Source organism: Pteropus alecto, unplaced genomic scaffold, assembly GCF_000325575.1.
Source record: "Pteropus alecto unplaced genomic scaffold, ASM32557v1 scaffold110, whole genome shotgun sequence".
NCBI lineage: Eukaryota > Metazoa > Chordata > Mammalia > Chiroptera > Pteropodidae > Pteropus > Pteropus alecto.
Genome location: NW_006431920.1, coordinates 4,356,322 through 4,374,698, shown reverse-complemented (window position 1 = coordinate 4,374,698; position 18,377 = coordinate 4,356,322). Strand labels below are relative to the sequence as shown.

Below are 18,377 nucleotides of genomic sequence, written 5' to 3'. Positions count from 1 at the left end.
TTGGAGGATGGATGACCTTGAGTAACATACCCCAAGCCTCTATTTCCTTACTGTAAAGGTGGAAAGGTAATCGCTCTTCAGAAGATGACTATAATGAGCAAATATCTAGCTCACTTCGATGACATTATGAGCATTCAGAAATACCTCACCTACCCAAGATATTTTAAGTTTCTAAGCACTGAATCATGATTCAGTCTTTTCTTATGACCTTCATTACCTACACATGGTCTCCACCCAAAACATGCTTGAAAAATGCAGAAATATCATTTATCAATGAGATTTTCCATCAGCCGACACATTAATTTAGTGGATTTGTACTAATTCACTTTTTTGCTTTCCACGCCCCTCATATGCTTCTTCACCAGGGGACAGAACTGAAGATAATTATCAGGGCCTGTGCTCTATCCATAGAGTCAACTGAACAGAACTCAAATCAGTGGGGAATTTACAGATACAAGGGATCCAGGACCACCACGAGAACAACACAAAGACCGAGGACAGAAAATCTTGCTATGACTGAACTGCCACTCAGGAATTTAGACCATCTTCCATTATGCCATACTTTTTATAACCATCTTTTTGTGGCAGTGAATCAAAGGTGACTCTGATTTATAGCATGTTGACACTTTACTGAGTTATAATTCTTTTCAAAGAAGGGGAAAATAGTTGTTTTGTGACCATGTAAGGAAGTGAAATTCTATAGCAGGAGAAGAATTATACATACTGGGAGTCCTGGATCCCCCTTCTCTCCAGCATGTCCATCCCAGCCATGTTGTCCCGGCTGCCCTGGAAATCCTGGGGGGCCATCAGGCCCTCTTTCTCCTTTGCGCCCTAGGAACAAAAGCCAAATGATATTCAAGCCCTTATCAGCAAGGGGTGAAGTGGAAGAAATTATAGGACTAAAAATAAAGGAAATGACTTTGACTCTATGTCGGCTAGTAGAGATTCCTCTGAGTTCTTCAGTTGACTAAGTCACACAAACACAACTACGCAAAACTCAAGAGAGGAGAATGACAATTGCCAAACCCGCTGAAGCTCTTATTTGAGGAATATTCCTTTTCTCATTTTGACAAGGAGGTTGAATATGGAGGTGCTAATCATGGCAGCATCTGCTCCTGCTTGCGAGATGTCAAACATGATACCCCATCTCCTGCCCATGGTGAATGGGGGGACATTCCACGGTTAGACATTTGACCCAGGTCAGTCTAGTCCTTTCTGAATTTTTTTTCTAACTGGAGCTGAGACGATAGAGCTGTCTTTTATATCTGGTTCTAAGAACTTGGAACTGCCTGGAGCACGTACCCACAGCCCAGGGAAAGCTAATCCTGGGGAAAAAAATACACGTGGCAGAATGAAAGATGCAAGATGCAGGGAGAGCCTATTAAGCAATCGTCTCAAGTAATCCTTACATCTAACCTTTCATATTTTGTTTAACAAAGTCAATAAATTACTTTTTTATTAAACTACTTCACGCTGGATTTCTGTCACATACAACCGAAATATTCTTGATTAATACAAAATACTATAACGCAGTACAATGCAGCAAATCAAAGAAGGTCAGCAATGAAGTTGCTGACAACAATAAAGATTTGAAGATGTGACTAAAGGAGTGTTTAAGTTCTCAAACAACAGACAGGATTTGAGGTTCAACATTCAGTGGAGGACAGAGAGTATTTTTTTAAGTAATCTCAATAATCCTAAATCTTGTTATAGATTTGATCTGTGGTCACAGGAGAAATAAATGCAAGAGGATGGTTCATATATCATTCATAAAATGGCAGGGAACAAAATAACGGGCTAGGCTCACCTTTAACTCTTGATACAACTGTGTCACCCTTTTCTCCTTTGTCGCCAGGTGGTCCTGAGGCACCAGGTTCTCCCTTGATGAAAAATAATAGCAACAGATCAGTTTAACTGTGACGGGTCAAAACTTAATAACATTCATATATATCTAATCTCTTCTTTCCTTCTAATCACCTGTTCTGGATTCTAGCTTGGCACGCTTGGTCTCCTTCTCTTCCCTGCCTTCCAAGGTGGGTCCTACCTTCCAAAATTGAGGCTTTCGAACTGTATATGAAAGCTGGTGGAATCTGAATATCGTCTGTACCTGAGTCAATAAAAATGTATCAATACCAATTTCCTGGTTTTCACAATGTACTAGGATTATGTAAGATATTATTGGGGAAAGCTGAGTGAAGGGTTAGCGGGAGCCCACTGATTGATTGTGCAACTTCTTGAGAGTCATAAAAGAAAACTTTATATCAAAACGAAAATTTATCATTAAAAACCTCTTTAAAACTCTCTTGGGCTTCGTAAAATAGAATTGGGAGGAAAGAGGAGAGTAGGTCAATCACAAGGATGGCTGCTGGAGCTGAAAGTAGAGATTGAGGGACGAGTTTATGATCAAAGAGATTGATATTGAAGGGAGTTAATGAGCAAGAGAGGGAGAATAAGAACTTTTTCTGTAGAGCAAGTAAACAACTAATTCTACTTGATGGGCTCATCATCTTTTGACTTCAACATTGCGCTAAGACTGGACTATTCGGGTCACGTTTTTTGTGTCACATATTACTGAATATCAAGTCATGTCAAAAATCTGAAAACCTACTGTTTGTATATTAGAATGGCCAAGCATTATAGCAAATATAGTTATAGAAACATTAAACATAGCTTAAGATTATTTATCTGGTGACCTCGATAATTAAGAAATGCAAGAATCTGGAAGGTAAGAATGACTGAGAAGACCATTTGCTTTGCTCACACACATGCCACCTTGCCTTATTTTCATAGAGTCTCACAATGTGCTTAATTTTATTTTTAACCGGCCCTTACCAGTTTACATGCAGTGAACTATAAAGAGGAAAAGGTAAAAGAGAGATACGCACAATGGCAGCATCAAGCGGTAAGAATGAAAAGAAGCCAAAAACGGTCCACCACAAGCATAAAAACTCAAATGAACAAAATGGTTGGGAGCTATTTAATGTAGAGGAAATAGAGCCACACACGCAGCACTCGATACCCAAGAACGTCACTGCAGTAACGCATCCTGTGTGTAACAATGTCTATGAGGCATCACCAAGGTGAGTGGAACAAATTTCTTAGTGGAAATAGCCAAATGAGACAGGAAAGGAACTTTAGAAATCATATGGTGCTAATATGGAATGAGTATTGCTTAAATTCTTATTTTTACTCTATATGCTAAGTTACAAGTGACAATGGGACAGGGCCAAAGTAAACGGCATACAGTATCCAGCCCAAGATATGGATAATGAAAATTTCTTCTGATGGATAGACTCTCAAGACAGAAAATTATTCAGATAGTATTTGAACCAATTGCTCTCTAGACAGAGAATGCCTGTGGCATGTTTAATAAATAAGACCTCAGTACGCCAGAAGAATGGATATGTCGTGGGGGTCTGAGCAGTTTATTAGCGAGCACATTGGAAACTTAGAATGCACTATAAATTGCTCTAAGGTTTTGCAGATACAGAATTTTAATTTCTAGAGTCAAATCATAGGCTTAGTTGAGCTAGTAAGAAAAAAAAAAATTACCAGCACTGTCTTTGGATTTCACTAGAGACATTTACTGACAACCTACAAAATGCCAGGCATTATTCTGAGTCCCAAGGACACAGCAGTTAACAAGATTGTTTTGCCTTTTTGGCACTTAGAGTCTAATGTTAAACCTAAGAGATTCCTGAAGCAAAGGTTCCTGGCTGCTTTGGAATTGAAAGCTACTTTTCACGATTCTAAGACCTGAGATCACTAAACACGTGTGTTAATATAACAATAAAATCTCAGCAGCAACAAAGACGTCCTCTCCGCTAGGCATGTACTAGTTGTTTCCTATACAGTCTAGATCAGTGCCTTCAAACACAGGTGCCCACTGAGGCCGTGCCCTTTCCAGGAAAGTAGGTGGGTGGTCATGGTGGGGACTGGAGCATCCAAACCTCCTCCCACAGGCACAGCCTCCTCTCTACTTCTGGCTGCAATGAGAATGCACTGACTTCATGTTAATGAATTTCTAATTTCTCAAGGGTGGCCATAAATCTCATATTAATAATATGAAAAGAAACACCATGAGGACAAAAGCAAACATGCCAGCAGGTTGGATTTCGCCCATGTCAGTTTGGGACTTTGGGTTTGCTCTGTAACTCCTCAGGGACAGTGATCTGGTCATCTTGTTCACTGGTGTGTACTTACAGCTCTCAAAACAGACTATTGCATAATTGAATTCTTACCAGCAAACCTGTACGACAGGTGTTGTTCTATCCATTTTATAAATGAGGCACTGATGCTCAGAAAGACGGCAGTGCTCGGCAATGTCAGGGCTGGGATTTGAAGCTGGGTGTGCCCTGGTGGGAAACCCCCAACCCAGAGAGTGCTCTCAGGCTGAGGCAATGAGTACAAAGCCTTGGTCCAACTACGGAAAATGTAACATTGAATTTGAACCTGCTTCCCTGTTTGTCACTTTCCCATCCATCTGTGGCTGCTGGAACCAGGCACCAGCATAGGAGAGAGGCGATGCACAGAGAAGTGAGAGCACTCACAGTGATTGTCTGTGGTTCCTTCGTGCTCCTTCCTCTGTCCATCCTCTTTCCATCCTTTTCTTTCATAGTGCTCTATAACAGTAGTCTCTAACTGTGGCCACAATGTGCAGACGCCATATGGGCAGAATCAGACACAGAACAAAGATATCAGAAATACAACCAGTCCAAAGACTTAAGCCCTGGAGCAACTGAATTACATAAATCTTCGCCAAGAAGGACAACCCTGGATGAACTAGTAAGCCACACTCTAAGATGTTCACCTGAGAAGCAACTCAATAGGAAGCCACAACCAATATTTTAGAGATCAATAAAATCTTCATTAAGAAGATTAAATAACAACAAAAAATGACTATGATAAGATGTTAAAATTATCGCTTCTCGGCCTTTTGGCTAAGATCAAGTGTAAAATGTTAAATTAGAAAAGCTGACGATAAAATGCAAATGAGTTAATAATTGCAGTCAAGTCCATTCAACATCCATACGTGAAGGACTTAGCTTCCTACTGAGTAGACTTTACAAGTATATGCTCTGCAAATCCGACAAGCGGGGTGCAGGGAGAATTTACTCATCACTCCCACTTAAGGGTCTAAGATGGGAAGCTTATCTTCATAAGATTTCCTGGGTAAAATGCAAAGGGTAGATGGGTGCTGATGGTTAGGCTCCAGGTCACCTCAGGATTAAGCCTTTTAATAAGAAGGCGAAAGGAAGGCTGTCTACAGCCTCCAAAGGGACACCCGAAAGGCTGTACCTCAACCTGAGTCACTCATAATGGTCAGCAAATGACAGCCATTTTGAGACAGATCTCGTCCACTCTCCAGCACTGAATATCACAGAATCTCTGACAATGCCAATATTTATATCTCCAGCCTCTACTTTTCATTTGAATGCTTGAATCTCATCGCCCTTGCCCATCTGACATCTCCACTTGCTGATCTAATTGGCATCTCAAACTTAAAATGTCCCCAGTGATTATGCTTCCTTTTCCCAACCTATGCCTGCTCCTCACACAGGGAAGTTTGGCTCCATCCTTTACATCTCTTCTTCCCGTATCCCATGTCTAGTTTAACAGCCAATCTGTTAGCTCTATCTTCAGAACATATCCAGAATCTGACCACGTCCCACCACACCCCTCACTACCAGGTTAATCCGTTCACGATCATGTTTCACCAGGATTACGGCAGGGATCTCCCTGCTTCTTCCCTTGTTCCTTATGGTCTGTTTTTAACAGAGCTACCAGAGTGATCCATTTAAAACAAATGTCAGATTGTCTCTCTTTTCTTAAAACTCCCCACTGGCTGCTCTGTGTCACCCAGAGTAAAAACTCAAAACTAACGCACCTCTAAAGCCCCACGCTCAGCAAGGCCTCCTCACCTCCAGCTCTTTCTTTAACTTCATTTTCTCCTGCTCTGCCCCTCACTCTCTCCACCCAAGCAATACTAGATGATGATGGCCTTTATTGCCACCTGCCACACTGTGTATTTACTCATCTCTCTGTCACATGGTGTATGTCCGCCAATAGAACATGGGCCTCCAGAGGGCAGAGACTGTGTTCTGGTCCCTGCTGTATTCCCAGCACCTGGAATAGCACCTGGAACATAGCAGGCGCTCGATAAATGTGAGTCAAATGGATAAATGAATGAGTGAATGAATGAATACAAATAATTTTTGGCCATTAATATATTTATCAGTTCAAAATATAAAATATATATCACACTATAAGTTAGAAGGAGGTCCAATTGGATTCTCTCTGTCTCTTTTAACTAGAAAGATTGTTACTGGTAAGAATTACTCACTGGTGGCCCTGGAGATCCTTCAGCACCAGGAGGGCCCGGGTGACCTTTTTCTCCAAGCCACCCAGGGAGCCCCAAGTCTCCCTTACTACCCTGCCTCCCAGGAAGTCCTGGAGGGCCTGGTGAGCCCATGGGGCCGGGCTTGCAGGCACAGAGCCCCGCATTTCCTAGACAGAGGATAAAAGGCAACTTTGTCATATTTCCTAAACAAAATCCCAATAAAGGCTTTACTATACAAAACTAACAGTGAAAAGAAAAACATAAAGGGTCTGACGTGCACATTTCTTATTGCAGACAACTGATGATGTGATGTGGGGGCATGGGGCATGGTGTAGGGGTACCCAGGCATGGCCTATGTGGAGGGACATATCGTTTCTAGACAGAGTGTTTTGAGTCTTAACGAACTCATCCTGACAAATTCTAGGGGGAAAGCTGATGTCTAGTTCTACTGAAGAAACTTTAATAAGAAGAAAGCTTCTTATTTTTAAGAGTTTAAAAATCTTTTATTTGATTCCTAGTTAAAAAAAAAAAAGTTTCTTAATTAGCTCCTGCTAAAGAAACAGCAAAAATCAAAACAAACAAACAAACAAACAAAAAAACAAAAATAAATTGTTTAGCGTATAAACCCTGAATATTTAAAGAAACAAAATAATATTTGAAGAATTATTAACTATATTGAATATTATAATTGATAATTCAGTGCATTGCATCTTCTAATCATTCAGAATCTTTAGTATTAAAAAATGTCTTTAGGGTGGTCAAACTCCTCAGCTCTCATTCCCACCTGTCTCAGTCAAAAAGGTACTAACAAATTTAGGGTGAAGGAACATAGAGCTTCTAATGAGTTTGAAAAATATGGGACCCACAGAAAGAAACCAAAATAAAAGATCAATGCAGTTCTACTTCTGCTTCTTTTAAGGAATCAAGAGGATCTTGTGAAATTTGCTTCACCACTTTGAAGCAAATTTCATGACAGGTAAATGTCCCCTTTATACTCTAAGACATGAGGATTTGACTTTTGGGTAAGTTCCAATCACATCATGAACACATCATGAAGTGGAGTGCTCATAGGGTATAAGATGAGTAACAAATCTAAATGAAATGCCACAGTGTACATTTCATAAATGCCTCTCAATCCTGCATATGTTGTTGACTTCTAGGAATTCTACCTTTAATGCATACTTGCCTTTTTCTCCTTTTGAGCCTCTTCTTCCTGGAGGACCCATTTTGCCTTTTACTCCTTGTGGTCCTGGGTGCCCAACACTACAATATATAACTTTACAGTGGAAAAAGGGGGCGGGCAGAGAGAATCACATCATTTTTGTGAATGTCTCCTACAGAACAAGTAGACGTGCCTCTTACGCGCACGTTTTCCCTTCAACCCCATTCTTTCTCCCATTCCTTTCCTATGATTCTTTTTCTCTGATACAAGAATAGATATGCAAATAGACCATACAATTGTCGCAGCATGCTTCTACATAATCTTTGGTGAAGCCATTCCTAAGCTCAGCCCTAATTTAGTGGGTTGCAGAGAAGGTAATGGACAACAAAACAAAACAAACAAAAAAACTAAAAGTATATGGCAAAGACCTTTAAAAGTTCCTCTTTAATAATCAATAATTACCTAATGAAGAAAATATAAAGCAGAGTTTGTAAAAGAAAAAATTCAGAGGCATCTGATTAAAGATGACATATAAATGTAAACAATAAGCTCCTTGTTCCCCCGAATTCCAGTAAAATAGCAGATAGTAAAAAATGTTATAAAAAGGCATAAGCCTACAAGACAAAGAAAAATGGACAGGAAACAACAGAAAAAAAGATGTAATAATACTTAGTAGACTCTAAAAGCTGAATTCTAACCAGGCAGGGGAAAGCGGAGAAAGAACACAATTTACATGAGAAATTTCTCCCAAAGTTCAGGAATTGGTACCTCTGAAGTAGAACGACAATGAGGCCCCAAACAAGGTGATTTGTGAAACAGTTAAACCATAAGATCCCCTGCTCAAAAATTGCAGTAGGATAAAACGATACCTCCCCAAAACTGGAGGAAACAGACAATGCAGCAAGAAGAAAAATTTAAAAGAAACTACATAATTTAAAAAGCAGATGAAGGAAGCCATTTCATCTCTGCAACATGAATAGGCTGCTGCAAAAGGAAACACTATAAGAGAACAATAGCAAAAACCAAATCCTTAGAAATTAGAAAAAAAATACATGATTGCAGAAATTTAAAAATTTAGGAGCAGAGATGGAAGACAGATTTGAGAAAATCTCCCAGAAAGAAAAAAAAAACTTAAAAGCACAGTCCAATTTAAAAATGGGCAGAAGACCTGAACAAATATTTCTCCAAAGAGGAAATACAGATGGCCAATAGACATATGAAAAGATGCTCAAGGTCACTAATTATCAGAGAAATGCAAATTAAAACCACAGTGAGATAGCACCTCGCACCTGTCAGAAAGGCTGTCATCAATAAATCAAGGAACAACAAGCGTTGGCGAGGACATAGAGAAAAGGGAACGCTCATACACTGTTGGTGGGATTGCAAATTGGTACAGCCATTATGGAAAACAGTCTGAAGATTTCTCAATAAATTAAAAATGGATATACCTTTTCACCCAGTAATGGCACTTCTGGGTATTTATCCAAAGAAAACCTAAACAATAATTCGTAAAGATCCATGCACCCTTATGTTCACTGCAGCTCCATTCACAATAGCCAAGATATGGAAGCAATCTAAATGCCCATCAACAGATGACTGGATAAAAAAGTTATGTTTCATATATACAATGGAATATTACTCAGCCATTAAAAAAATATGAAATCCTACCATTCACAACAGCATGGATGGACCTAGACAATATTATACTGAGTGAAATAAGTCAGACAGAGAATGATAAATACCATATGATTTCACGCATATGTATAATTTAAGGAATAAAAAGAACAAACTAATCAAAAACAGACTTACGAATATAGAGGACAATCTTGTGATGTACAGAGGGAAGTGGGGCTGTGGGGCTGGGAGAAAGAGGTGAAGGGTTAAAGAAATACAAATTAATAGTTGATAGATGGTCACAGGGATGCAGAGCACGGCCTGGGAAATGGAGCTAGCATTCATGTAATGGCTAGATGGAGAGCCAAAGGAGAGAAAGAGCAATTAGGGGGATCATTTTATAAACTATATAAATGTCTAATCAATGTACTGTATACTTGAAACTTATAATGAAATTAAATTAAAAAAAGAAAAATTAAAAGGTGAATAATAAAGATGATAAAGAGAGACATGTAGGATTGAGTCTTTGATAAATCTAGAATCTAAAAAGAGAAAATAGGGAAAAAATAAAGGAGAGAATACTTTCAAAGAACTACTCCAAGAAATGTTTCTACCTAAAGATTAAAAAAAAAAATTTTCCCTAGAAATGTAGGATTTGTTTTGGATTGCCTGCAAATAAATGCAAATGTACCCATACAAAGGCCAATCATTGTGAAATTTAAGAATATTGAAAACAAAGAAAAATACATAAACTTTCAAACAAAAGATCAAATATTTCAAAGTTACTGAACTCTTCAGTGACAACACGGTAAGCTAGACAACAGTGGAGAACGCCTTCAGAAACCTGAGGGGAAAATACTTCAAACCTAGAATTTTATACTCAGCCAAAATATCAAATAAATTCCACAAGTGAAATAAAGGCATTTTGGACAGGTAAGATCCTTTGACCTATACCCTTTCTTCAGAAGTATAATGAGAAAGTAAATAATTGAAAGAAATATATGAGTTGTGAAAACAGAGATGGGGGATGGGGAGGAGAGAGAGAGAGGAAGAGAATTCATTCTAAGGACAATGGTAAAGGAAGATCTTAAGACAGTGTCTCTTAAGACAGTGTCTCAGCAGCAGATCTAAAATACAATCTGATGTAACCGGAACAGGTCAAAAAGCTCCAGGAAAGACTTGTGCAAAGAGAATACTGAGAGAATATTTAATGAATTATATGTATTATTAGAAGATTTATACAGTGCTGGGTGGTTGAGGTTGAATTAGCAATAAGTACATTAAAAAAACAAGTAAACACACAAATAAACAAAAGACGACTGTTAATAAAATGTGCTGGAAAATAATAACATATAGTGTCGTATCACTGAACCAGAGAAGAGCATTTTATCACTATTATAAATTCTGAATATTTATGTAACCAAAATTTTGATAATAACTATATTTTCCAATGTGCACATGTGTGGTTGGGAGGGAGGGGGAAGAGAGCTACATGTATCTTCTGCAGAGGGAAGTCAAAAGATAATGCTCAAACCGAAAAATTAAGAAATAACAATATAAGTATGTTGAATAGAGGCAAATAACAAAAGATCCAGGAAGGAAAAGGAGAAGGCGTTGCCTGTGATGGCAGTTCTCCTATTATAAATTCTGAATATTTATGTAACCAAAATTTTGATAATAACTATATTTTCCAATGTGCACATGTGTGGTTGGGAGGGAGGGGGAAGAGAGCTACATGTATCTTCTGCAGAGGGAAGTCAAAAGATAATGCTCAAACCGAAAAATTAAGAAATAACAATATAAGTATGTTGAATAACAAAAGATCCAGGCAAATAACAAAAGATCCAGGAAGGAACAGGAGAAGGCGTTGCCTGTGATGGCAGTTCTTCGTGACTGGCTTTGTACAACTATTTGACTCTTAAGCTAGGTCCATATATAATTCTGATCAAAATTAAAACTATATTTAAGAAATAAAGCTATATAAATTTACAAAATTTGGTCATCGGATTTAACTTCTCCATCAAATATTTTTATGTGCATTCATGTGATCATCTAACATCAATTTACTTTTTCTGTAGTATTAATATTAACTCGGGTCCTGAAATGTTCGATAATTTTTAAAGACTTAGAAAATCAAGTTCAACATAAATGCCAATGAATGTGAATGAGGAGGACTTTACCATCTGATCCTGGAGGCCCCTGCAGTCCTGGTGCTCCAGGCAACCCAGGTGGTCCCGGGTTCCCCGGTTTTCCTGGAGCAGAATCAGGTCTCCCAGGAATACCAGCTGCCCCAGGAAATCCCGGGTGACCAGGAATTCCTTGTGGTCCAGGGTGTCCCATTATGCCTCCAAAAGAAATCAAGAATGAAAACCAAATATAGTATCAATTTAAACTTTTCTGTAGATAAAATCAAATTGGTCTATTTTTCCTTAGGCTATGGAATTTTTTTAAAGGAAAAAAAAAGTAGTTAAGAAAATAATTGAATATCCCAGCTATCAAAACGCCTCACCTCTGATGAAATAATCACACAAGTGGAAACTAACAGGTTTGAGGAATCAGATTTTCTTACGTTTCCCTATTCTTTAGGGTTATTGAGAAATAAATACATATTATTTAATTAAAATTATTTTTTTTCAATCTTTCCACCTTGGTGAAAATACTATAAATAAGCACATTAGCACCCTTAGTAAATAAAAATATGAACTCGCATAATCACTTATGGAGGACATAAAAAACCACAGCAACCTTGGTTGGTGGGAAAACACGGAGGTGCTGAATTCGAGCCTGGCCTCTCCCTCTCCTGCCACGGGTACTTAAGTAGGTTATTTAGCTTCTTTAATCCTTTATATATCTACCTCAAAGGCCTGTTACAAGGATTAAATAAAATAATCCACATGAGAAGCTTAGTGCAATAACTGGCAATAGCACACGCTCCTTGGATGATAAGATGTTCACTGTGTTCAAAGGTCAACACGAGTAACGCAGCAGCAGTTAAATCCTGTTTCCCCGTGATGTCCTATTTCCCTCGCTGGTGGCTTTGGCTTACAGACACCTGAAAGCCCTCGTGTGAAAGTGACCACATCTCCTGTGTTTTCCTAAGCGTGCCTGTTCTAGAATCTCTTTGTGGAAGACTGTGGTTTTTGAAGATGACTACCACAGTTGACCTTATCCCTCACACTCTTGGAGAACTTTGACACTGCCCCATCAAGAAATGGAGCGTTCAGCTCCCTTTGAACGTGGCGGGTTTATGTGATGGCCTGGACTAATGGAGTATGGAGGGAGTGATGCTAAATGGTTTCCAAGGCTAGACTATCAAATGTGATTAGGCTTCTGCCTTGTGAGCTGAAATGCTTGGGACCGAGTCCTAACCCACCGTAAAAACAATCTCATTGCTCCAAAGCCACCATCCTGTAAGGAAGACTAAGTTAAGTGCAGAATCCACATAGATAGGCCCTGAGACTATATGAGAGATGTAGGCAGGAGATAGACGCATGGCCAGTCCTTGGGTTCCAGTTCCAGCCAGCATACGGCTGCAACTGCATGGAAATCCCTGATCTAGAATCACTCAGCTGAGCCCTTCCTGATTTCTTGAACCACAGACAGAGCGAAAGGTAATGAAGAAGAGTCCAGTTGAGACCTCAGCAGTAGACGCCTCATAGTGTCCCTGGCTTCACCTTTCCTTGCCCTATAGTTTAACAATAGATGGTCCCCTGGGGCTTGACCCAGAGCTTGGAAAGTTCCCCTGCCACAGAAAATTGCCCTGAAGTTTATGATTAATACGCTTGTGCTTACTGATCACAAGCCTTCTGGTCTAGATCCCTTCCAGACTATTCGTCTTGTTCCTGGGTTGCTAACGCCACCGGAGGACCACGTTGTCAGAGGGATGGCTCCGTGAAGCGCAACAGACCTCCCTCCAACGGAACCATCATCAGCTTCTGGAATAATGCCCAGATTTTCCCTTAAATAACCTAAGCTGGACTGAGAAAGACAGTCAGTTTTTGAAAGTGTTAATCTGCTGCCTTCTCAGATCACCAATGCTGTGACAATAAATGCTTATTCTAAATATCCCAACTCCTGTGTCAGTCTATTGGCTGAGTGGCACAGACTGCACGAGCATCAGACTCAACTGCCCTCTAGTTGCAGTAATATAATAATTGTTATTATTTTAAGCCCTTAGGTTTAGACAATTTGTTCAGCAAAAGACAACTGAAACCCTGTGAGAAACCAGTAATATGGCATGCTAGTTAATAATGGCTTTTATTTTTGTGTGCATACGTGCTGGGACTCTGCTTATATTTTCACGCATTCTCTCTACTCTTCAAACAACCCTGCTAAATTTGTACCTTATAGATAAGTCGTGGAAAATTTTAGACAACTATAAGTAATAATAATAATAATAATAATAATAATAATAATAATTACTAACAAAGTAAGTCTTTACTATATGCCAGGATATATTCTAAGAATCATATACTTATTACTTCTTTCAGCCTTAACAAAAATTCTATTTTGCAGATAAAAAAAAACTGAAGCACAGAGTGGTTTAACAAATGCCCGGGATCACACAGCATACAAGTAATAGAATCTGGAACACTCTTAATCCATAGTAAAAACGCATAATTATTTCACTACACTATACTAAGTGGCAAGGCTGTGATTCAATCACAGGTGTCTGATTCCAAAATCTTGCTTATCCCATGGTAAATACTGTAGGTGATTATAAGATAAAATATGTATAATAAAAGCTATACACACTGGTGTACTTAAGACAAAATGAACATGTGCTCCCGTGGACTCGGCTGCATGCCCTTCCTAGGACCTGACTCGGTATCTCTGCAATTGGTCATTGGATGAACCTGGATACTGTCTGATTCCAGGGAAAATGCTCAACTATCTTCTGGCAGGGATAATGAGTAACAGTGGGTGGCATATCATAGCCGTGACTGCCCATTTGTAGAACATGAAATCAATTAAATTGTGGCCAGCATTAAACTATTTTTTTTTTTTAAGAAAAGAATGGAATAGAAAATAGAATACGTCACATGCCATAAAGATATTTTGTGAAATTTGTTTTTCAATTATATGCATATGTGAGTATATATATGTGTCTGTGTGATGTAATATAAATGCAATATGATATAAAATTATTTCTTACTATGGGTTGTAGTGAAGATTTGAAAGTCACCGGGTTAATTCTTTTTTAAAAAAAAAAAGGCTTTTAGAATTAAGAAGATTCCTGTTATATTTTGGGTTTGAATCTGCTAGACATGTGACACTTTCTCCCACTGGGATTTGATTTCAATCTGCTGGAGGCAGTATTTTACTATAAATAAGTCCGAGAGGAGAAATCTAAGACTAGAGTCAAGTGCTTCCTGACCGACAGAGTACTCTATGTGATTTAGATAGTCTTGGGTCAGTTAAGCCAAGGCTATAATATCTAAAGATTAAATGAACTCAACAAAGCTCTACCTTTGCAGCCATCAGATCCTACAAAATGAAAGCTAGATTCGTGAAAGATTAAACAACAACTTTGTAGTTAACAATTGAATATCTCAGGAAACTTTTCAGTCAGTGAATGTAACAAGACTGGATAAAATTATATTTATTCCAGACTTTTCTCCTCAGATGTTTAATCAGTTCTCCTGGGATCACAGAATGCAAATATCCTCTAAATTTCTATTTCTAATCTTACTAGAAATATTAATCAGCACAACATTCGTAGGAGTTTAAAAAGTCCTTAGGTCAACATAATTATTTCCCAGGATCTTCATCAAATATTACCAAAACCTGTGTTGTGGTTGTTTTTTTTCTTTTTTTTTTTTGCAGGGGGGAGGGGCGGGGGGAGCAGGAGAGCTGGGTTTTTTAACTATTTTTTTTGTTTGTTTTTTTGTTTTTTTAAAGGTTGAATCAAAATTTTATGCTTTAAATCATAGCTTGTATTTCCACATTCAGGTAAGAGGTTTAAGTTGGGGTCTAGGCAGATCACTCAATTTTGATAAGTCGATGTCACCAGGGAATGTCACCAAGTCGATGTCCCAGAGGGTGGGAGAGACTTGAAAACACACTCTAACCCCAGCAGCAGCTTCTAAATCTTATCTGCATGTGATAATCTTGCGAAAAGCCTGTTATGCACACATATTCCTCACCACATCCCTGAGATCTTGATTGAATATTTCCGAGGTACGGCCCGGGTACCTGGATTTCTTCCAAGTAAGTGATTAATTGATCTGCGTCCAGTGGTCCTTAACCCTGGCTGTACATCAGAAATATGAAGCACTTTTATAATAGCAGATGCCTGGGAGTCCAGCATTCTTGGTCTGGGGCAGGCACATCCCTCAGTATTTCTGAAATGCTCCTAATGTAATTTTAGTACCGCCTAGAGCTGACAACTGCTGGTGTGGACCAGGATGGAGCAGACCTGGCTTATAAAAGCCAGTGGATTCGTACCTGCACAGGCTTCCCCTGGTCTACCTGCGAGACCGGGGGGACCGGGGGTTCCGACGGCCCCCATTTCTCCATAGCGTCCAGGGAGGCCTGGATCTCCTGGAGGACCTGCCAAAAATAATGACACGTGAATATAATAAACATATATCTACATTTCAAAACCCACACACAATTACTTTTTAAAGTACAACTAGGAGACTGTTTTGCAGTTTCTCACCGCATCTTAAATGTTATATCTTGGATGCGAGCCCCTTCGTCTGCCTCGCCTCTGCAGACACACGAACTTTGGGTGCTGCTGTCTTTGTCACTGATGTAGGCCGCTCTTTTCTTACAGGCAGCATCTTGATAGGTCTTAGTCAAATGGTTTTACACATATTTCAACAACTAAAAAGCCAACTTTCTGAAAGGTGACATAGTAAAAACCCCAGTATGTAGTTTCCATACTAAAATGAAATTTGATGCCTTATGCTGATAGAGTTGAACCAAGCTGCATCTCTCTCCCAGTGCTTGTATGTATTCATGATGTATTCATGCTGAAGTTCATATATTTAACCTGCCTAGTGTGCCAACTATGGAAATGCTGGGCCAGGCTCCCCTGCCAGGGCCACTCAAATCCCAGCTGCAAATAATTAATGGAGGAACAAAGTGAAGCACAAACCTCTGAGTGGAAGAGGTGGAGTTGCCAAAAGTCCTGGTGGCCCCGGGTACCCGCGGTCTCCAGAATCCCCCTGAAATCATTCATTCATTCACTTCTCTTAGAGATATGAACATTTTTCTCATGTGATCTGGCATTAAATAAATATTAGAAGGACCAAGAGCGCATGCACATAAGAAATAGATTATAGGCTGAATGGAGAAATGAATGGTTTATAAACTTCTAGGAAGAACAAAGGCTTCTGACCTCCTACCTATGAGCAGAAGTAAATAACCAACTGGCAAAGTTTTCCCAAAAGAAAAAAAAAAGTGTTTTTAACGCCAATAAAATGATTCTCTATTCATAAATTAGATATCTCTGAAGCCATGAAGGTTTGTAGATATACAATGAGTATTAACGTCTAACTTGGCACTCGAGAACAAATATTTTATTCACCTACAAGATCTGAATCTATATTTTGTTTCACCAGCAAATACTGTCCCCCTTAATTGTGTCTACCTTAATGCCACCAACGCTTGTCCTGAGCAAGGGCTGAATGTCAGGTCACAGAGGTTAGAAAGGAAAGAAAAGCATTTTATGGTGGTGAGAGCAGAAGGCATCCCATGGCCTGTGGCCCATGGCTCCTGTTTTTAATGGTGATACTATATGATCCCTATGAAGCTTTTTAAACTTTCGTTATTATTCACCTTCAAAGGGGTCATTGCTCAAAAGTGAAATGTAATTATCACCACATGCAATAAAAATAATATGTATGAAATTAACTCTGTCTCTCAAAAGTTACATCTTTTGAATCATCTTCTGAAATACTTTAGAAAATAAATTAAATAGCATGAAAGACGGAGAATTTTATCAGACAGTAGTCAAATATGCTCACTTTTTTACCTTTGGGCCAAGAAATCCAAAAGGCCCAGGATCTCCAAACACTCCTGGCTCCCCCTACAAATAACCAGAAACATGCCTTTTATAAAAAATGTGATTGGGTATCAAATGATCTCATTCTCGTTTAATTTGAACGACACATCAACCCACGCTCACTGAGATTCTGTGCAAAATCTTAACACCGCTTTTGGGCTGCAACAGCATTGTGCTTTAGTTTGTGCACCCGCAGCTAAATTATATAATTCATAAAACGGATGAGTCTCTAATTACTGTGTGCGTATTTGCGTGCACTGGCACAATTTCTGAATGACGCCAAACTGCATTTACACATGACAATGCATTTATCATCTCCACGATGGTGTACATTTACCTTTAATCCTGGAAAACCTGGAGATCCGTGGGAGCCAGGGTCACCCTATTCAATTCACAAAAATCAACACAAACAGAATTAAATTCAAATGTAGTTCGAGGATCATGTTTTACCTTCCAAGACTGCTCCATGGATATTTAATCTTATCTGCAAAGATAGCTGAATAAAAGGAAATAAATATAAAATAGAGTCCATTTCTTTATAACATTTACTATTTTAATTGATCTTTAGTCTTATCTTTAAAAAAAATTCACGTCCTTGCCAGCGCTTTAAATTAAGAACATGGTTTTATTGTTGTTCTTCCTTTTTAGTTTATTTAACTTAGCGCTTATACTGGGCTGAATATTTTTAGAATCATTGCAATATAATTTGTCTGGAGATTAACAGTCGCTCTATGCTTTATCGGCAATCGAAATTACGATGGAAACCAATGCTGTCCCATTAAGTCTTAAACCTAAAGCCAATGCCCGTGTGTGTTGGGGTCTGGCTTCCACAGTGATTCTATGAATGGGGATCCCATTAGTGACATGGATGGTGATGTTTGAGGCCTGATTCAGTGTTTTTCTTTTAGATCGGTTCCTTCTTTTATCAAATAGGTTTAAATGAACAATTCCAAGCTACTATCACACTAACACTGAGCCAGGCGGGAAATCCCACAATCCTGTTACTTCCTGCCAATTCTTCCATCTTCCACTTGCCTGTTTTATCTAAATGATGTCAATGGAAGGGGTGTTCTGGGACATTTAGCTATTAGACAATTCTTGGTGTCAAAATATACTATTCCTAGTTGAGGTAATCCCACTTTTCAGCTCTCCGAAATACTGATCTGGTTTTATAAAAATGGGAGAGAGAATTGCCTCCAAACTCACGGACGGCGTGAATAATCCTTACCCGAGGGCCTGGGAACCCAGGA

The 18,377-nt window shown here is 39.0% G+C and overlaps 1 protein-coding gene across 1 annotated transcript in view; it reads right to left on the bottom strand.

The window, feature by feature from the left end:
• Positions 1-18,377, bottom strand: part of COL4A4 (collagen type IV alpha 4 chain) — a 97,274-nt gene that overhangs the window by 46,580 nt on the left and 32,317 nt on the right. The window contains exons 14-23 of the mRNA XM_006906781.2: positions 18,356-18,370; positions 17,465-17,509; positions 17,098-17,151; positions 16,219-16,288; positions 15,564-15,668; positions 11,297-11,461; positions 7,527-7,616; positions 6,344-6,507; positions 1,808-1,880; positions 725-831 (exon numbers count right to left, since the gene is read on the bottom strand). Of these exons, the coding sequence (XP_006906843.1) occupies positions 725-831; positions 1,808-1,880; positions 6,344-6,507; positions 7,527-7,616; positions 11,297-11,461; positions 15,564-15,668; positions 16,219-16,288; positions 17,098-17,151; positions 17,465-17,509; positions 18,356-18,370 (888 nt within the window). The remainder of the gene's footprint in view (positions 1-724; positions 832-1,807; positions 1,881-6,343; positions 6,508-7,526; positions 7,617-11,296; positions 11,462-15,563; positions 15,669-16,218; positions 16,289-17,097; positions 17,152-17,464; positions 17,510-18,355; positions 18,371-18,377) is intronic.